Source organism: Salvelinus fontinalis, chromosome 35 (assembly GCF_029448725.1).
Source record: "Salvelinus fontinalis isolate EN_2023a chromosome 35, ASM2944872v1, whole genome shotgun sequence".
NCBI lineage: Eukaryota > Metazoa > Chordata > Actinopteri > Salmoniformes > Salmonidae > Salvelinus > Salvelinus fontinalis.
In genome coordinates, this window is record NC_074699.1 from 5,973,574 (window position 1) to 5,995,028 (window position 21,455).

The window sequence follows — 21,455 nt, forward strand, 5'->3', positions numbered from 1 at the left end:
TCGATGGTTTTTGCGACTGCACTTGAAGAAACTTTCAAAGTTTAGAAAATAGTAAAAATAAAGAAAAACCCTGGAATGAGTAGGTGTGTCCAAACTTTTGACTGGTATATTGTTTGTTCACACGATGGGTCGGTTTCCCAGACAGATTTGTATTTATTAGGGATCCCCACTAGCAACTGCGAAGGCAGCAGCTACTCTCCCAATAGATGTATTGTTATGTTAATTAAATCTGATTCTACTGCTTGCATCAGTTACCTGATGTGGAATAGAGTTCCATGTAGTCATGGCTCGATGTAGTATTGTGAAGAGACCTCTGGTGGCATGTCTTGTGGGGTATGCATGGGTGTCCGAGCTGTGTGCCAGTAATTTAAACAGACAGCTCGTTGCATTCAGCTTGTCAACACTTCATACAAAAACAAGTAGTGATGAATTCAATCTCTCCTCCATTTTGAGCCATGAGAGATTGACATGCATTTCATTAATGTTAGCTCTCCGTGTACATTTAAGGGCCAGCCATGCTGCCCTGTTCTGAGCCAATTGTAATTTTCCTAAGTCCCTCTTTGTGGCACCTTACCGCACATCCAGATGCGACAAAATTTGGGTCTGTAGGACCTGTCTTGTTGATTGTGCTGTTTAGGCAGAACAGCGCTTTATTATGGACAGACTTCTCCCCATCTTAGCTACAGTTGTATCAACATGTTTTGACCATAACAGTTTACAATATAGGGTTACTCCAAGCAGTTTAGTCACCTCAATTTCCACATCAGTCATTACAAGATTTAGTTGAGGTTTAGGGTTTATTGAATACAATGCTTTCAGTTAAAACAGCCCATGAACATCTTCCAAAAACATTGATGATGGCCTGTCGATGACATGTGAGATGTACAGGGGGGAAAGGGTTGAGGTCAAGTTCAGACATGAAATAAGAATTGCATTCATCAGAAGAAAAACAACTCAGAGCCATACAGAATTTGGAAACTTAACTTTGTTTTAATGACCAGGGAACTGTCACAGATGCCATGTTGGCACCAAAAGTTCAAAGACAGTTAAGAAGACAGCAAATGACAATGGCATGTCTGGAGATGAGTAGGCTTGGCATGGTGACGCCCAGGCTCTCTGCTTCTGCAGTACAAGTCAACAGCCAACAGCTGGAGATGCAGTGTGGACATGATATCTGTAACCAATACTCCCACCTAGTGGCACAAATGGCTCAATAATAAGCCATAGACGTTTAATCAACTCATTGAAATTATGGCTAATGCTCCACTAGAAATTACACTATACAGAATAAATCCAATCGGCAAACATTGTAGTTACAGGCACGTCTAATGTAACTACAGTTCAGGGCCCGTTCAGGGCAGCAGGTAGCCTAGTGGTTAGAGCGTCGGGCTAGTAACCAAAAGGTTGCTAGATCGATTCCCCACGCTAAGGTAAAAATCTGCCATTCTGCCCCCGAACAAGGCGGCTAACACACTGTTCTGAGGCTGTCATTGTAAATAAGAATTTGTTCTTAACTGCCTAGTTAAAAAAAATATATATATAGTACTCAACTTACACCGGTTTGTGGGTTGTGATGTCTTATTACACATTTAAAATTGTATACGCATGCAATCTGTAAACCTCATTACCCAAGATGACCAATTTATCACATTATTTTATTACTATTATCAAAACGTTTGTTTGAAACTGATCATCCCACAAACTGCTTCAATTGTAATGTGACAATGTGTACCTACACTGCACAGGAGGCAACTGAGGGGAGAACGGCTCATAATAATAGCTGGAATGGCATCAAACACATAAAAAACATGTTTGATACCATTCCACTAAATTCGCTCCAGCCATTACCACAACCCCGTTCTCCCCAATTAAGGTGCCACCAGCCTCCTGTGCTACACTATACGTAACTATATAGGTTTGGGGACACTTAGGCTGCGTTTACAAATTCAGATCTTTTGCCTATAACTGGGCAAAATATTAGAATTGGGCTGCCTGTGTAAACGCAGCCTTAGACCATCCAGTTATTTCAGTACACAAGTCACAGGCTGACGATCACTGAATTTCAATTCCGGCAGCCTGCCCACCTACTAAAAATAAAACCCCATGCTTCTCTTAGTAATCATGAGTGCATGTTCCAAAAGGATACACACTTTAAACAAAATCAGTCAACTTTTTAAAATCATTATTTTACTGCAACAGTGTCAGAGGAGATTGGACGAGTAAGGGAAGCAGAAGGTCACTTGTGATCGTGTTGTTATAAACTTGAAGCCTTGTTAACACAACAGAAACATGACTCGTGGCTGGGGTATGGAAACTATCAACAGAAATGAGGAACAGAGTCAAGGAAACACGTGCTTCAGTTGAACTTCTTAAAATAACTTCATAATCTCTCGTTAAATATTATGGTCTCTAAAAAGTAAATCAGACTATTGCTCTGTATCAAACTCGTGATGTGGCACTGACAATACACTCTCGATTGCATCATGTCGATTACGACAAGAATGATGCCTCCACGCAAAAAGTGACGAGGTGAAAACCACATATACCAAGATGGTGTTTTAACACTGAAGGACAAGTATCTCACATGTAAAATAATACATTGTAGACATTTATCATTGATATACTTAGGTACATTTAACACATCTGTTGATTTCACAGACAATATTGTGAAGTTCCATGCAATGTCTTAAAAAAAAACACTAAAATGTTGGTCACAATGTTTTGTCTTTGCATATTAGCCAACAAGGTGAAACATCTGCCGATGTGCCCTTGAGCAAGGCACATAATCCCAATTTGCTCCAAGGGCACCGTACTACTATGGCTGACCCTGTAAAACACATTTCATTGCACCTATCCGCTGTTTGACAATAAAAACAGCTTTTCTCATTTGTAAGGCATAGTAGAGTTCAAGGTGAAAACAATTTGTTCCACAACAGCGAAAAAACATTTAATACTTCAACTTAACTGTGGAGGCTGCAAAAGTGCTCACATCCTAAAGTGTAAACATGATGCAATTGACATTTTAACCTGTATACATAATGAGATATTGATGCGACGGATTCATTTGACTATTAAGAGATGTTAGTCTGGGTACCCATCTTTTTAGCTAACATTCCACTCCTTGCCACACCTGTCATTTTCCAAAGAGACCAGGCAATCATGTCAGTTTGAACAGCTCTTTTTTTCCAGTGATCCTCAATTAAGTGAAAAAAAACTACAAACAGCAATTGTTAAAGAATATAAGAACCACTGGTATGTATGCCACAGAATAAAAATAACCAATATTGCCACATTGTGTACTTATCATTTTCCCAGTGCTAACACAATCAAATTAAGTAGAACCTAACTAAATATAATCTTTTTGAAATCATTAAAAGTTCTTAAATTTAAGACCGTCTTACAATCCTTGGCTGTGAAATTAAAATCTATGCTAAAAGCAGTATAAAAAAAACAAACAGAGTATCACAACCTTAAAAACAAAAATACTGAGTAAGAACAGCTGTGACCCTCAAATAAAAGTGGCGCACGGGCGCAGCCAAACACAAGCACAGTAATCTCCCCTGCACACACCCTGCAGTAAAACCGGACCGTTTTTTTTTTTATGTTGGCCGTCTCCCTGAGACACCTCCCCTCGTGGCGACCCTAGTACACAACATCAAGTCCCATGACTCATATGAGCCACACCCATATTCCTGCTAGGTCAGTTGCCCCAGTGGGTGACATGCTCTCAACCCAGGAAGGTGAGGACCGCCATGACGCTGAAGCCTAGCAGAATGAAGAACACCTTGAGCAGCTGGTTCTCCGGGGAGTTCAGCTCGTGAGGCAGGATCTCCATGAAGGTGATGTAAATAAAGGTCCCGGCCGCCAGCCCCTCCAGGATGGCCTGGATCAGAACGCCTGCCGCCAGCTGGGCCTCGATAACCCCGATACCCACTGCAATGCCCAGCGGAGACATCATGGCGAAGACGCCCACGTAGGCTGCAACCCACATGGGCGGGACTGCGCTTTGCACCAGCTTCACCGATAGGCTGAACACGATGATGCTCTTGTGGACCACAATGGCAATGCAGATCTCTAATACCTGGATAGGATGGAGAGAAAACTAGGTTAGCTTAAACTCCTCCCCTCCCTTTTCTCATTGCAGTAAGATGAAGCTGTATAAATTACAGACCTGTCATTTATAATTCTTTGAAGTCTATAAAAACAGGTTAGCTTAAATAAATCACTTCAAACCAGAGAAGAGTCTTGGATCAACCAAAGAAAGTAGTTTAAAAAGGACAAATTCCAAAGTTAATAAAATAGTCAGATGTTCAGACTTCAAAAGTAGTCTAATATCAAATTAAGTTCACATCCCAGGCCATCTGTTTTGTAGATCCAGGGTCGTATTCACTACGAAACAAACCTAAGCAAATGGGCCAAAAAAGGGAGGGACCTACCTGAATTTGTCCAATAAGAAACACTTGTTTTTGCTTTCGCCTTGTTTAGTTTCAGCAACACCGCAAAATATTTTTGCTACAGTGTCTAATGAATGAATACACCCTTGCTATAGTCCACAATCCTAAATAAATAGAAAATAAAATAATTTCCAGATTTCCTATGCTCTTTTCCATTTATTTGAGGTTGAGGCTATAGCTGGATCTACACAACCGATTACATAGTCGGTCATGACGAGTCAACATCCTGTTTGAGATCTGAAAACGTGACAACTTTTGATTTGAATGCAATTTCCCTTTATCAGTTACTCTCCTGTCTTTCCTTCTACCACACATTAATCAATGTGTCAGCAACCTGCATGCATTTAGTGTATTGATTTATAAACTCAGCAAAAAAAGAAACGTCCCCTTTTCAGGACCCTGTCTTCCAAAGAATTCGTAAAAATCCAAATACAGATCTTCAATGTAAAGGATTAAACACTATTCCCCATGCTTGTTCAACGACCCATAAACAATTAATGAACTCACACCTGTGGAACGGTCGTTAAGACACCGACAGCTTACAGACAGTAGGCAATTAAGGTCACAGTTATGAAAACTTAGGACACTAAAGAGGCCTTTAACTGACTCTGAAAAACACCAAAAGAAAGATGCCCAGGGTCCCTGCTCATCTGCGTGAACGTGCCTTAGGCATGCTGCAAGGAGGCATGAGGACTGCAGATGTGGCCAGGGCAATAAATTGCAATGTCCGTACCGTGAGACGCCTAAGACAGCACTGCAGGGAGTCAGGACGGACAGCTGATCATCCTCGCAGTGGCAGACCACGTGTAACAACACCTGCACAGGATCGGTACATCCGAACATCACACCTGCGGGACAGCTACAGAATGGCAAAAACAACTGCCCGAGTTACACCAGGAATGCACCATCCCTCCATCAGTGCTCAGACTGTCCGCAATAGGCTGAGAGAGGCTGGACTGAGGGCTTTAAGGCCTGTTGTAAGGCAGGTCCTCACCAGACGTCACCTGCAACAACATCACCTATGGGCACAAACCCACCGTTGCTCGACCAGACCAGGACTGGCAAAAAGTGCTCTTCACTGACGAGTTACGGTTTTGTCTCACCAGGGGTGATGGTCGGAATCACGTTTATCGTCGAAGGAATGAGCGTTACACTGAGTCCTGTACTCTGGAGCGGGATCGATTTGGAGGTGGGTCCGTCATGGTCTGGGGCGGTGTGTCACAGCATCATCGGACTGAGCTTGATGTCATTGCAGGCAATCTCAACGCTGTGCATTACAGGGAAGACATCCCTCTCCCTCATGTGGTACCCTTCCTGCAAGCTCATCCTGACATGACCCTCCAGCATGACAATGCCACCAGCCATACTGCTCGTTCTGTGCGTGATTTCCTGCAAGACAGGAATGTCAGTGTTCTGCCATGGTCAGGGAAGAGCCCGGATCGGTGAGGGCCATTCCCCCCAGAAATGTCAGGAAACTTGCAGGTGCCTTGGTGGAAGAGTGGGGTAACACCTCACAGCAAGAAGTAGCAAATCTGGTGCAGTCCATGAGGGGGAGATGCACTGCAAAACTTAATGCAGCTGGTGGTCACACCAGATACTGACTGTTACTTTTGATGTTGACCCCCCTTTGTTCAGGGACACATTATTCAATTTCTGTTAGTCACATGTCTGTGGAACTTGTTCAGTTTATGTCTCAGTTGTTGAATCTTATGTTCATACAAATATTTACACATTAAGTTTGCTGAAAATAAATGCATGGGTCTCACTTCCCTCTGCCTCTAAACCTCCTGACACTACAGGTGATTGGATAGAGTTTTCCTAGGGCTTCCTCCTAAGCACAGCAAAACCTTTCACTATGCTTTTGTGATGGAAAGACACTTCCCTGAATACCAACAAAGGACAATACAGTGAAAAGGAGAACTATGTGAAGATAAAAGTCCAAGAGCACATCACATGAAAAGCACGAGTTAGAAACATGTACTTTATTTCCCCCCCCCCCAGACAGAAATAACAATTCTCAATGTACAATTTGATAAGAGCTTTTGATCAATTCTAGGTAAATAAGTAACTCGTTTGGGAATTGTAAATATATTATTTTAGATAAATCACTGGAGACAAATGTGAAGTCAATCATATGGCAGCAACCAGCAAAATGAGAACTTCAGTTTCTTGGCAATTTCTCACATGGAATAGCTTAATTTCTCAGAAGAAGAAGAGACTGATGATTTGCAGAAGAAAGTTTTGTTTCTGGCCATTTTGAGCCTGTAATCGAACCCACAAATGCTGATGCTCCAGATACTCAACTAGTCTAAAGAAGGCCAGGTTTATTGCTTCTTTAAAATCAGAACAATAGTTTTCAGCTGTGCTAACATAATTGCAAAAGGGTTTTCTAATGATCAATTAGCTAATCCAAGTTTATCATTTGAAAAGGCTAACACAACGTGCCATTGAACACAGGAGTGATGGTTGCTGATAATGGGACTCTGTACACCCATGTAGATATTCATTTATTTTTTATTTTTTTAAACAGCCGTTTCCAGCTACAATAGTATTTACAACATTAATGTCTACACTGTATTTCTGATCAATTTGATGTTATTTTAAAATGGACAAAAAGTGCTTTTCTTTCAAAAACAAGAATTTCAAAGTGACCCCAAACTTTTGAATGGTGGTGTATATATTTAGTCCCTAATTCGTTGTCTTTAGCAGATTTAAATTTAGAAAAAGACGATGTTTTTCACTCACGAACCTGCGGCCACTAGCTAGCTTGTCAGTAGACGTTCGAAGTTTGCGCCGATCTGCCGCGGAGCAGTGCCACAGAGTTCTATTGACGAGTGACCACTTGATATTCCATTCACTCCAAACATGCTAAATTCTCAGAGTAAATTGGGGTTTCAAAATTGTAGACATGTGGGTTGGACTATTCTTTATCACGCTATTCTCAAGTTTTTTGGAGACATATTTGAACAAACCTTTAATGATTTAATCACTTTAGGGGTGAACATCCCAAAGTCTATATCTGAATAACTTATCTGGCTAGCGCATCATGCTTTGTGACATTAGTCCATCTCTAGTTTATATTATTATTTACCTTTATTTCAACAGGGAAGTCATATTGAGACTAGTCTCTTTTACAAATGAGCCCTGCACAATACAAAAACGGGCAAGTATATTTCAACATATCGACAATATACACATTAAAGATACAGAACAGTCAATTAAAATAAACATTATTCATTACAAACATCCTCTGTCAGCTGTCTGAATTGCCCTACGGACTTCAAAGCATGATATAGGTGTATTTATGCAGTTGTTCAAATTCACAGATACATTTGTATATCTTCAAAAGAAACTACCGGTAGTTAGATAATGTATTTTCACTTATTACAGCTGCATGCTTGTTGTTTTCTCTATGGAGCACTCGTTCGTGAGCAGGCTGCTCGTTCTAAATAGTCAAATCCTATCTGTTGGAAACAGTGGCAGCATGTGCAGCAGTTGTCATTCGTTTTTTGACATGAAAAAGTGAAATGGGTGTATTTATTCAAATTCGCAGATCGCTTTATATACACACTGCCTTTCGGGAAAGTATTCAGACCCCTTGACTTTTTACACATTGTTACATTACAGCCTTATTCTAAAAGTGTTATATGACGTGCATCTTTGACACGCAAAGACCCAAACAGCGTTCAATGTGCCTTAACCTAATAATTTGGTCTATTTTCACCTACTGTTCTAACTTGGTGGTGCACAAATAGCCTGTAACCTGTTTTAGAGAAATGTAATCATCGAATATTGTAAAAGCTTTCGTTGTCTGTTTAAATGCCCCATTTATTTATCCTATGGTTCTGACTGGTACAGGGAGTACACTGTAAGAACGGCCCATGTTCTGAATTCTGTCGCTGTACATTTCAAAAGTGCTGAAAAAAATAGTTATATTGACTATGTCCGTCGTCGCTTACTCATTGTCTTAATCGAAATTATGGATTGCCCCTCACCCACTTGTCGTCCCCTTATGCCATAATTTGTACATCTCAATTGTCAGTAGAAACCACATTTGTTTAAGCAAGTCTGCCATATCAGCCGTTCTTTTTTTTAAAGGCAGTAAATGAGACTGAATGAACTGTTTCGCTGCCAGACAAGGCTCCGCTGAAAGCCAGGTTTAGCAGTGGTAAGGTGTTGGGATTCTGCTTTTGGGACAGCATTATGTAGGCCCTAACTAGAGGTCGACCGATTAAAAATTGGGGCCGATTTCAAGTTTTCATAACAATTGGAAATCTGTATTTTTGGGCGCCGATTTGCCGTTTTTTTTTTTACACCTTTATTTAACTAGGCAAGTCAGTTAAGAACACATTCAAGGAAAACGTTCTGCCTCAGATTTTTAACCTTGTCAGCTCGGGGGATCCAATCCTGCAACCTTACAGTTAACTATTCCAATGCTCTAACACCTGATTACATTGCACTCCACGAGGAGCCTGCCTGTTAGCGAATGCAGTAAGCTAAGGTAAGTTGCTAGCTATCATTAAACTTATCTTATAAAAAACAATCAATCAATGACTGTCATTGCTCCAATGTGTACTTAACCATAAACATCAATGCCTTTCTTAAAATCAATACACAAGTATACATTTTTAAACCTGCATATTTAGCTAAAAGAAATCCAGGTTAGCAGGCAATATTAACCAGGTGAAATGGTGTCATTTTTCTTGCGTTCATTGCACGCAGAGTCAGGGTATATGCAACAGTTTGGGCCTCCTGGCTCATTGCGAACTAATTTGCCAGAATTTTACGTAATTATGACAACATTGAAGGTTGTGCAATGTAACAGGAATATTTAGACTCATGGATGCCACCCGTTAGATAAGATACAGAACGGAATAAACGTTTTGTTTTCGAGGTGATAGTTTCCGGATTAGTCAAAGGTATATGGTTTAGAGAAAAATAGTCGACGCGTTATAATTCCTGTAATAACTTGCGGCTGAATTTGAAAGGGGTTCCTTCGTTATTTTACCGTTCATGTCTTCCATAGAGAATGTCTTGATCTACTTCAAATAAGGTCTGTTTCGTGCAGGCTTAAACCGCCTCGACTTTTTGATACCCGTGTAAATCTCACTAGGATAAGGTAACGTTTGTCAACATATTTTCATAAATCCACTCTACAAAAAAATTTATCTTCGCTTATATTTAGCCAATATTTGTCAGTTACCTTGTCCTATGGATATCTACACAGTTATAAAATTGGCACGGTGATGTAAGCCTACACGAAACACAGACCTTATTTTAAGTGAATCTAAAAATGTCCTATGGAATAAATGAAAGAACCGCTTTTCAGATTTTGCTAGAAGGTGTCATGGGAATTATGACTCGCACTTTGGTCGTCAATTCTTACCATGCCCATTATTAAAATAGAATTTCCTGCATATAGAAATTAAAGTTTTTGTTTTCAACATTCATCACAGGTAACTTTATTTTTATTCAAACAGTTGAGTGTATTTGTCTCCTAAGCAGACTCTTCAGTATCATTGTCACTTCAGAGCTGTGTGCGTCTGTGTATTTATGTATTATATTAAGTTAAAATAAAAGTGTTCATTGTTCATTCAGTATTGTTGCAATTGTCATTATTACAAAAATGTGTGTGTGTGTGTGTGTGTGTGTGTGTATGATATATATATATATATAAACATTATTATTATTATTTTTTTTTAAATAAAATCAGCCGATTAATCAGTATCGGCTTTTTTTGTCCTCCAATAATCGGTATCGGCATTGAAAAATCATAATCGGTCGACCTCTAGCCCTAACAGTTTGTGGGCACCGTTTGTCACCGTTATAGTGCATTTAATGTTGTGTTGTGGCTTTGCTGACATGCATTTCACATTCTTTTTTTTTGCCCCACCAAGATTTACATGCTAAAATCACTACTGGAATGGTCCCACCTGATCTTGCCTCCTCCAACTGCCTTCCATCTTTGAAGACATGTATTCATTGTTAGAGCGACCACTTGAGCATCTGGTCAATATAATAGAGAATTTGTGGCTATAAAGGACATGCCTGGTGCCCAAAATTGATGACATGTCACGCAGCGACAGTTGAGTGGGGCCAAACGGATTTGGTTCAGTCAGTCGTCGTAATGAGCCCTACCCAGCTAGCTAGTTTATGCTTGTGGCTAGAAATGTCAGCAAGAATTTGAAACATGTCTGCCAAAGTTGGGACTTGGGAGTGTTCAGAATCATTCTGTTTTTATTGGACTACAAAAGCAATAAATGTGCTTTAGCGGTCACCCTGGCCTGATATTAGCTACTACACTTAAGTGGTATCCAGATTTTCATAGCATCGTACCATCCTTTTCACATCCCATGATTTACGGTATTACCGGCATAGTCCACAAGGGGGCGCTAATGCAAGAAAAGCCCATTTAGCCTCTACTACCAGAACGCTAACAAAATTTGCACAAACGAGTAGCAATATCTCAAACTAATCTAACGAAGAGCAAAGACAGGCAAACCCAGCACATTAAGTTATACAAGCATAGCTAGGAGCTACCGAATGTAATTTTCAGTGAGTGTGGACATTTACAAGCGAATGAGAGAAACTGTGCAAATGAACAAAGTTTTGATGCAGGCTTTTCTGAAGGAATAACAGCATGTGTACACAGAGCAGGGGGGTGAACAACGGAGAAGGTGGAAAAAAAGCCCTAGTAGGAAGCACAGGGCATAACTTATCCAGAGCTCTCTGACATCTGGCAGAAAGTCATTCTAAAAGATTTGATGGCAAACATTTAGTAGTGAATTGCATACAAGTGTAACTTCATCCCCTCATGTGCGCTGCACAACAGACTCACCGCTTAGATACACACTGAACAAAAATATAAAAACGCAACATGTAAAGTGTTGGTCCTATGTTTCATGAGGTGAAATAAAAGATCCCAGAAAAAACTGATCTCTCTCACATTTGTTTACATCCCCTTTAGTGAGCATTTCTCCTTTGTCAAGATAATCCATCAACCTGCCAGGTGTGGTATATAAAGAAGCTGATTAAACAGCATGATCATTACACAGGTGCACCTTGTGCTGGGGACAATAAAGGCCACTCTAAAACGTGCAGTTTTGTCACAACACAATGCCACAGATGTCAGGTTTTGAGGGAGCGTGCAATTGGCATGCTGACTGCTGGAATGTCCACCAGAGCAGAATTTGTCAGTACGTCCAACCGGACTCGCAACCGCAGACCACTTGTATGGCGTTGTGTGGGCGAGCGGTTTGCTGACGTCAACGTTGTGAACAGACTGCCCCGGGGTGGCAGTGGGGTTATGGTATGGACAGGCATAAGCTACGGACAATATAGACAATTGCAATTTGGAAGCACAGAGATACATACCATGACGAGATCATGAGGCCCATTGTCATGCCATTCATATGCTGCCATCACTTCATGTTTCAGCATGATAATCCACAGCCCCATGTTGCAAGGATCTGTACACAATTCCAGAAAGCTGAAAATGTCCCAGTTCTTACATGGCCTGCATACTCACCAGACATGTCACCCATTGAGCATATTTTGGATGCTCTAGATCGACATGTACGACAGCATATTCCAGTTTCCACAACTATCCAGAAACTTCGCACAGCCATTGAAGAGAGACAACATTCCACAATCAACAGCCGGATCAACTCTATTCGAAGGAGATGTAGCGGTGTATGAGGCAAATGCTGGTCACACGTGATTCTGTCTGGTTTTCTGATCCATGCTCCTACCTTGTGACTAACAGAGATATATATAGATATATACATACACCCAGCCATGTGAAACCCATAGACTAGGGCCTTATGAATGTATTTCAATTGACTGATTTCCTGTAAAACAGTACAATCTTTGAAATTGTTGCATTTATATATTTCTGTTCAGTATAAATAATACAAATTGTATTTTCATTTGAAGAAAAAAGTAGTTCCATTTGAAAATACACTTGGAAAGAAGTGGCATGCATTTGCAATATATGGGTGCATTTGTTTTAGCTGACCCAGTGCCACAGGTGGGCAGAGATTTCACTTTTAGGACCAACGGAACGGTCTAATATGTTCCCCGGGCAAGCTAAAACTAATGGACCTATTGCGCAATTTAAGTACAGCTCGCTCTCCAGCACCTACCTTTGAGTCTGTGGTCTGCAGCCCGATGGCCAGGCCCTCAAACACAGAATGGAGGGAGAGTGAGAAAAAGAGCATGAACGAGCGAAAGGAGGAGTGGGCCTGGAGGTCCATGTGAACGTGGTGGGCACTACCCTCCAGGTCGGTGGACGCGGCTTTCCCCTGTCCATGGCTATGCCCTTTGGCCCGCACCAGAGGTGCTCTCTCCTGGTCTGACACTTGCATGGCATCTTGTCTGCAGTTCAGAACAATCCTCTCCACAATGAGCACAGTGAAGAAGCCTGCAGCGATGATGAACTCTGGGAGAGGGAAGCTGGTCTGTTTGAGATACAGAGGTGAAAACAACAAAAAGTAGGAGTTCTGTTTAAATAAACGCCAAGGATAAGGGATATATACACACACACTACCGTTCAAAAGTTTGGTCACTTAGAAACATCCTTGTTTAAAAGGCACATTTTGTCCATTAAAATAACATCAAATTGATCAGAAATACAGTGTAGACATTGTTAATGTTGTAAATGACTATTGTTGCTGGAAAAGGCAGATTTTTTATGGAATATCTACATAGGCATGCAGAGGCCCATTATCAGCAACCATCACTCCTGTGTTCCAATGGCACGTTGTGTTAGCTAATCCAAGTTTATCATTTTAAAAAGGCCAACTGATCATTAGAAAACCCTTTTGCAATTATGTTAGCACAGCTGAAAACTGTTGTTCTGATTAAAGAAACAATACAACTGGCCTTCTTTAGACTAGTTGAGTGTCTGGAGCATCAGCATTTGTGGGTTCGATTACAGGCTCAAAATGGCCAGAAACAAAGACATTTCTTCTGAAACTAAGTCTCTTCTTGTTCTGAGAAATGAAGCTATTCCATTAGAGAAATTACCAAGAAACGCTGTGTACTACTCCCTTCACAGAACAGCGCAAACTGGTTCTAACCAGAATAAAAGAGGAGTGGGAGGCCCCGGTGCACAACTGAGCAAGAGGACAAGTACATTAGTGTGTCTAGTTTGAGAAACTGACGCCTCAAGTCCTCAACTGGCAGCTTCATTAAATAGTACCCGGAAAACACCAGTCTCAACGTCAACAGTGACGAGGCAACTCCAGGATGCTGGCCTTCTAAGTGACCCCAAATTTCTAAGTGACCCCAAACTTTTGAACAGTAGTGTATATCATAAGTAAGTAGTCCTTAACACATCACCAGGTATTGAACCTGTGGATTAATGATAATAATTTTTGCACTAACTAGCACATTTCCCCATGTGGGAACACTGTTTTACAGATACAATGAAACAAATGTATAACTGTTATATTTATTATAACTCTCAATACATTGGTTTGTGCCATGGATAGTCATTTTACAAAGGGGATGGGAGTGTGGCCAGGTATCAATGATTCTTTGTGATGTTACTGACAGACAGAATACACTTACGTCCACCCTCCGTTCAGCCAGCTCAGCATTGATGTCTGACAGATAGTCTGGGATGATGTCCAATAGACAGGCAGCCAGGAAGACGCCTCCGGCAAAACAGCTGATGAAACTCAAGACCACCCGATGGGTTTCTACATGATACAAAACACTACTGTTTAATGCTCAACATAGACAGACCCTGGGGTTTTCCCTGACCATGTGACCTGACCAGGAACAACTTTGGGCCCTGATCAGGTGAACTGTTAATGCACCCAGAGCTCTTCCTATTCAGGTCACATGGTGGGGTTAGAATAATAATAAAAAAATACCTGACCCTAGCCATATACAGTGCCTTCAGAAAGTATTCACACCCCTTGACTTTTCCCCAAAAAAATGTTTACAGCATGACTTTAAAATAGATTGACATTTTTACAACTTCATCAACTAAAAAGTGAAATGTCTTGAGTCATTAAGTATTCAAACTCAATTTTTCAGATGAACTACATGTTCACTCAAACGGTTCTCCAATCGAATGTGTTCCCGCATATAAATACTTTGGCATTTGGATTGATATGGATTTGACATCTTAAAAAACACAACAAAAAAAACAGATGAGCTGGTTAAGAACCTAAGATAGAAAAAGCCAACTTTTTCAACAGTAGGAAGGAGATTATTCAGTCAACCATTTTAACCCTAACCCTTTATCTGTTCTTGATTATGGTGACATTCTATCAAAGAGCAGCTGCTACTACTACTACTCTTAAACCTTTGGATGCCATCTACCACAGTGCCCTCTGTTTCGTTACGGGTTACATTTGATCACTGCATCCTTGATCAAACGGTTGGCTGGACTTAGCTAAAGACCTGTCAATCTCTACATTACTCCCTTTTTTGTTGACAAGGCCCTACTTCAGCAGCAAAGGTAGATAAGACGGAAGTAGACACTGGTGTTGCCTAACCCGTTCAAAGGATTGGTTAATGGCTACCTGACTGAAGTTGTCTGTTTAACTCAAGCTGTGAATCAAGGAAACTATGGATTTCTTTCAGTTAAAGTGACATAAGATGTGATATGAATAATGTGTGATTATCTGATGACTGATCACTTCATCTGACGTATGAGTCTAAATCAGCTGTTAACCAAAAAATTTTTTTTAAATGGAAGTGATCAAGAAGTGCAATCAAACACTCTGGGAGCACTGAAATGAAACGGACATGATAGCTCCTAATGTCACCCTCTGCTTAGGAAAAAAGAGAAGCAACAGAGATAACCATCTAGCAGAGAGAGAGACCTGAAGGAAGTATTGAGCACCATTGCACAAACACAGAAGTGAAAACAACTCATCAGGAAATCAGCCATTTCGAAACAAAATCTATCTTAATATGTGTGGCTGAAGGGATAGTAATGGCCCATACAATTTAGGCACACATTAAACAGTCTCTTTATCACAGTAAGTGTTTTGGTCCTTCATTGTGTTAGTAATGCCCTGAGTCATAGTGTATAATATATATTGGCAGTCGGACATAGAGAGACTGCTGGGCCAAAATAAAAAAGTTAAAAGCAGGGGTATATTCACCAATAACCAAACTGAGGCAAATAGGCTGAAACTGGGAGGGACCTAACTAAACTTGTCCAATAACAAAACATTTGTTTTTAGGCCTTTTAATAAAACACATTTTTTTTAATGGTTGCTCAATGTTAAGAGGTTTGATTTCTGTCTACAAATTAAATGTATTATTACTAGTTTCCGTTGCAAAAAGTTACGGTTTGCACTAATACATTTACCTCTGACCCTAAGCAGGGCCGAGTTCAGTCTTTTTTGAAACTTTCTGGGACGTTCAATTGAACGGAAATGGTGCTGTACTGAACGACCAGTTGAAAAATGGGGAGGGGTTGGTTTGTGAACGCTGTCAGCATGGCCCACATGGCCACTGCCCTTTAAATGCATCTCTCATTGCTTCAAGCCACACCTACCAAACGGACCTCAAAGTTTGTTCAAGAACATTTTGGGGAAACGTGTCATTCAGTACAAACTTTTCTGCAACGTTTCAAACATTCAAGTGAACTGAATGCACCTCAGTTGAAAAACAGGGAAGGGTTGTGTTATGGGTTGGGGAATGCTGTCAGCGTGGCCACTTCCCTTTAAATACGCCATTCATTGCTTCAAGCCACACCCACCAAACGGGAGCAAACGTACTTCAAAGTCTGTTCAAGAAAGTTTTGGAGAAACGTGTCATTCGGTACAAACCCGTCCGCAACGTAGCAAACTGAACGCACCTCGGAAGCGGCCCACTGAAGGTGGAGCAGCCCAGTCAAAACTGTTCGCTGCTCTGGCACCCCAATGGTGGAACAAACTCCCTCACGGCGCCAGGTCAGCGGAGTCAATCACCACCTTCCGGAGACACCTGAAACCCCACCTCTAAGGAATACCTAGGATAGGATAAAGTAATCCTTCTAACCCCCCCCCCCCCCCTTAAAAGATTTAGATGCACTACTGTAAAGTGGCTGTTCCACTGGATATAAGGTGAATGCACCAATTTGTAAGTCGCTCTGGATAAGAGCGTCTGCTAAATGACTTCAATGTAAATGTAAGGTCTGTGGGTTGAGTGTTCACTGGAATGTGCCATCTTAAGGGGCTTTATCCCCGTCAGGTGACTCTAGTCCAGTGGTATTCAAAGCTAGCGGACCTGTAGAATTGCAGTGGGGTCACCAGTAACTGTATTTTTAGGAGTACAGATTATTGTACGGGACAATATACAAATGTTGAGAAAGACCAGAAAATAAACACGTTGCAAATATATTTATTGGTTTCTTTTGATTTGAGGTTATTTGTTGTTGTAAATCTAAATTTACAGATTTTTGGGTGGGGTAAGGTTGGGAGAAATTCTAAAAAAAAAAAAAAAAGGGCTCCCCAGAAGTTCTGGCAGAAAAAAATAAGGGGTTCCCCTCTGAAAATGTTTGAATACCACTGTTCTTGTCTGTCTCCTTGGAGGCGACTCAATGATTTCTCATCTTAAGAAATCAATTAAGTAAATTTGCTAATCTAGTCCTAAATCAATTATGCAAATGGTATAATTAAGCAATAAATCCCAAGGGGGTGTGGTATATGGCCAACATACCAGAGCTAAGAACCGTTCTTAGGCACTACGCAACGCGTAGCCCTTAGCCGTGGTATATTGGCCATATATCACAAACCCCAGAGGTGCCTTATTGCTATTATGAACTGGTTACCAACGTAATTAGAGCAGGGAAAATAAATGGTTTTGTCATACCCATAATATACGGTCTGATATACCATGGCTGTCAGCCAATCAGGATTCAGAGCTCGAACCACCCAGTTTATAATACATAGCACACTTCTCAAGCAAAATATGATCCTTTTTGGAGAGAACACCATTTACCTACAGGGGTTGGAACTTGTTCAGTGAACAGAAGCAAAAACTGTAAAAGAAAAACGTTTTTTGAGGAACAAAACCAGTACTGATAATGAAAGTCATCTATACTGTTCTGGAACAGAACTGTTATTTTAAAAGTTTGGGAACTGGTTACAATGTTATTTCAAATACATGTTTTTCACATGCAACAAATAAAAAAATTGCTTACTTATGAGACATTTTTTTTTTTATTGCATTGTTGGTTATTAATAATAAGTAATGTTGTTTCCTAAATAGACTAATTGACTCGGTACTGGTAAAGCTTGTATATAGCCTCGTTATTGTGTTACCATTTTTAAAATAAAAATTATAACTGCATTGTGGGTTAAGGGCTCGAAAAAAAAAAAAAGAACTCAAGTTCTTCGGCGTACACATCACAGACAAACTGAAATGATCCACCCACACAGACAGTGTGGTGAAAGCACAACAGCGCCTCTTCAACCTCAGGGGGCTGAAGAAATGTGTCTAGGCCCCCAAGACCCTCACAAACTTTTACAGATGCACAATTGAGAGCATCCTGTCCGGCTGTATCACCGCCTGGTACAGCAACTGCACCGCCCGCAACCGCAGGGCTCTCCAGAGGGTGGTGTGGTCTGCCCAATGCATCACCAGGAGCAAACTTTTTATGGAACAGAAAGAATTCGAACCAGTTCATAACATTATTTTGCTGGTGGAAACTGGAACAGAACGAAAAAAATAACAGTTCTGTTCACGATGGACAATTATTATTTCGGTTCTAACTCACAGTAAGCTATACACAGCTATTTTAGAGGCATCTCTTTTAAAGGTAGACATATGTGCTAAAATCAAAGGTTTGTACTATGATTAGCCAATCAAACTAACCCATAGTGGATAAATACGTTTTTTTAAATCCTTAAAGCTCAGATTTAGGCTCCATCTTTTGTAGATTACTAAAAATTATGAATTAATGAATAACATTTGATTGTACAGGTATCCCCTGTATATAGCCTCGTTGCTGTTGTTTTAGGGTTGCTCATTAATTATGTGTTACTTTTCTATTTTCATTTTTTTGTGGCTTATAAGTAAGCATTTCACTGTAGGGTCTACACCTGTTGTAATCAGTGCATGTGACAAATAACATTGGATTATATTTGATAAATTGTCATTTTGTGGTTATAAACCAATGGAAGAAACAAATCCATTGATTGGATTTGGCAAACACTTGCATGTAATTTGCTTCGACACGCAACTAGCCATTGTTTACAGAGATGACTGGTTATGAAGATCCGTAGCCTGGCATCCATTTTTTATTTTATTTATCCTTTACTTAACTAGGCAAGTCCGTTATTAAGAACACATTCTTATTTACAATGACGGCCTACTGGGGAACAGTGAGTTAACTGCCTTGGTCAGTGGCAGAACGGGGATTCGATCCAGCAACCTTTCGGTTACTGGCCCAACGCTCTCGGCTATCTGCCGATCAACCAAACCTAAACGATTCGGTTTCACCAAAATAACGTTTCCAACAACAGAGGCATATGCAATATATCTAAGAACAATACTTAAGATGCGTCAGGTTGAATGTTTCCTTCGCTATCGAATAAGCGTTTAAAACACGTTTTTCAATTCCCGCCTGTAAAAGTGGGAGATAACCTAGTATTTTACTCACGTGACCGAGAATGCACTACATGGCAGCCCACACAGGCGAAAAATGGGACACCCTGGGTAAAAACGTGTTTTAAACCCATATTTGATAGCGTAGTACACATCAAACACGAATCGTAAGTATTTACTCTTAAAGATAGTAGATATATATGTATCTTGTTGACGGGAAACCGAATAGTTTAGGTTTGGTTGATGAAGGAAAGGACGCAACGAGCCATCTGGCGTGTTGTGGAAAACAGCAATTGCATACGGGGTTACAACATGAGACTAGCTAACTAGTAATTATACAATTTGTAGGTTACCTCCTGAAACGTACCTGTCCCACTGGTTTCTCTGAACCACTTCAGCCGAGCAGGAATAAATCCGAAAAATAGCGTCAGGAGCAACAAACCCATGAGGGCACCTATTTTCACCTGTAACAAGTAGTCCATCTCGATTTGTTACTACCGGACAGAATCAAAACTGGCTGTTTTGGGATAAGCCTAGTAAATAGCGATTTAAATAAGCGAACCGTGAAGGCAATGAGATGAATACGCCATACGAACAGGTTTGCGTTACTGAAAAACCTATGCTTTTCGAAAACTCATATCCCTGCTACACTGGCAATTTCAGAAGTTAATTATGCGCCTGCTAGTTACATGTTTACACTGTCCTGCAATTTGTTGGAGGACTTTGCGCTAGTAGTCTTCTGACCAGTGTTGCCAACTAATTTTCAGGTGAAGTTGCTAGAGGCAGGGTGATTTGTTGCTAAATGACGTTGTGATGTCATTGCGTGTTACGTAAAACTGCGTCATTACGTAGAATACGCAATACCGTTACTCAAATTGACTGGCCATCTCGGAAGAAAATATGATTTGACATTTGTTCAGGGACAGACTCCCACTCTTTTCTGTACAATTTTGATTGAGACATGTTGATTGATGTTGTAAGTTCTGTTCAACATCAAACATTCGGTTTCGCTCGTCGAACCCATACTACTGCTGCAGTCAGCCAACAATGATTTGTAATTTACTGAAATTGCTGCTGGCCTGATGCTGCTGCCTGAGCACGAGCTGAGCGCCTGCTGGTGACGTCACTCACAATGCACTTTTGCTGCCAGGCATGTGTGTTGTGACTGAATGTGAGTGTCATTTAGAGGGAAAATGCATGCATTTTAGCGTTTGAGTTGCTAAAAGTTCCAACTACATTTTTTAAAGTAGCTAAATGTGTTGCTAGGTGCTGTTTTTGAAAAAAAGTTGCCAGGGTAGTCTGAAAAGTTGCTAAATCTAGCAATAAAATTGCTAAGTTGGCATCACTGCTTCTGACCGCAGCGCAAATGACGTCACTTTATATGGCAATGAGGGAACTTTAAATAAAAGCCGGCATTTCGATCTATTTAAAAAAAAATCCGCCATCGTGTATAATATGCATAATATAATGCAGCTAGGAGAACGGTAATAATATTTGCATCCTCTTCCTGGTAGCCACGCCCACTATGCTAATTTTAAGAATAAAGTACGATTTTCTTACACAGCGCAGCTCATTGTGGAGTCCACAGAAAGTTACGAATCCTTCCTAGGCAAATGATGAAGCCTGACTTGATTCTTGTGACCAAATGGGGAAATGTAATCAATGATGATGTCTCACACCATACAAGGCCTACTAGGAATGTGGTGCCTTTCTTAGTGTGTTCCACAATGTTTTATATATTTTCCATGGTAGGCCTAGTTCTAGATGTTACACAACTTAATGGAAGCTCAGATTCATGACTATTCACATGTACAGACCCAGCAGTGCACCTGGCACCTACTAGCATACCCAGTTCAAAGGGACTCAAATCAAAGCTTGATGATTATTTGAATCAGCTGTGTAGTGCTAGGGCATAAACTCCCCTCATATCTAATTGTGCTGTTAAAATATAGACAACAAGTTGCCTAACCCGTTCATGGGATTGGTTACTCAAGGTTCCTATGGCAGGGAAGGGAGACTCCTAGCCTCTGCAGGAATTGTCACACTTTTTCTCAATCCCAATGAAACTAAATACATTCTAAACTGAGGTCATGATTAGTTGATTATTAGAGTCAGGTGTGTTAGTTGGGGCAAAAGTGTGACACCAATCAGGCCTGTGAGGCCTTGAGTTTCCTCCCAAGCTTACATGCTGACCAGACCTGACACGTTGCGTGCGCGAGTGTCGCAAAATAAATGTAGAAATCCATGTTATTCAATTATTGCGCGCGTCTGCGATGCCAAGGGCTAAAATAGAACTCCTTTCTATTTCTGACGCAGATCACGCTGAAAGTCCTGCCTCTCCCTTCTCCTCATTGGTTTATAGAAGCAGGTACCCACGTGCCATCTCCTCATTGGTTATACCCACGTGGGTGATTGAAAGACGAACTGTTTTGCCGGTTGTCG

The 21,455-nt window shown here is 40.7% G+C and overlaps 1 protein-coding gene across 1 annotated transcript; it reads right to left on the reverse strand.

The window, feature by feature from the left end:
- Positions 1–967: 967 nt before the first annotated feature.
- On the reverse strand, positions 968–19,827 carry LOC129834288 (zinc transporter ZIP1-like). The gene is made up of 4 exons (XM_055899146.1): positions 19,381–19,827; positions 14,028–14,158; positions 12,599–12,913; positions 968–4,081 (listed from the first exon to the last, which is right to left on the reverse strand). The coding sequence occupies exons 1-4, from the start codon at positions 19,493–19,495 to the stop codon at positions 3,728–3,730; spliced, it is 915 nt and encodes a 304-aa protein (XP_055755121.1). The 5' UTR covers positions 19,496–19,827; the 3' UTR covers positions 968–3,727.
- Positions 19,828–21,455: the final 1,628 nt, after the last annotated feature.

Coding starts and splice junctions, on each gene's coding strand:
- LOC129834288 (XM_055899146.1), bottom strand. CDS start 19,495: ATGGACTACTTGTTACAGGTGAAAATAGGTGCCCTCATGGGTTTGTTG. Junction 12,914..14,027: donor TGGCTGAACGGAGGGTGGAC/GTAAGTGTATTC, acceptor TATCTCAAACAG/ACCAGCTTCCCTCTCCCAGA. Junction 4,082..12,598: donor TGCAGACCACAGACTCAAAG/GTAGGTGCTGGA, acceptor CATCCTATCCAG/GTATTAGAGATCTGCATTGC.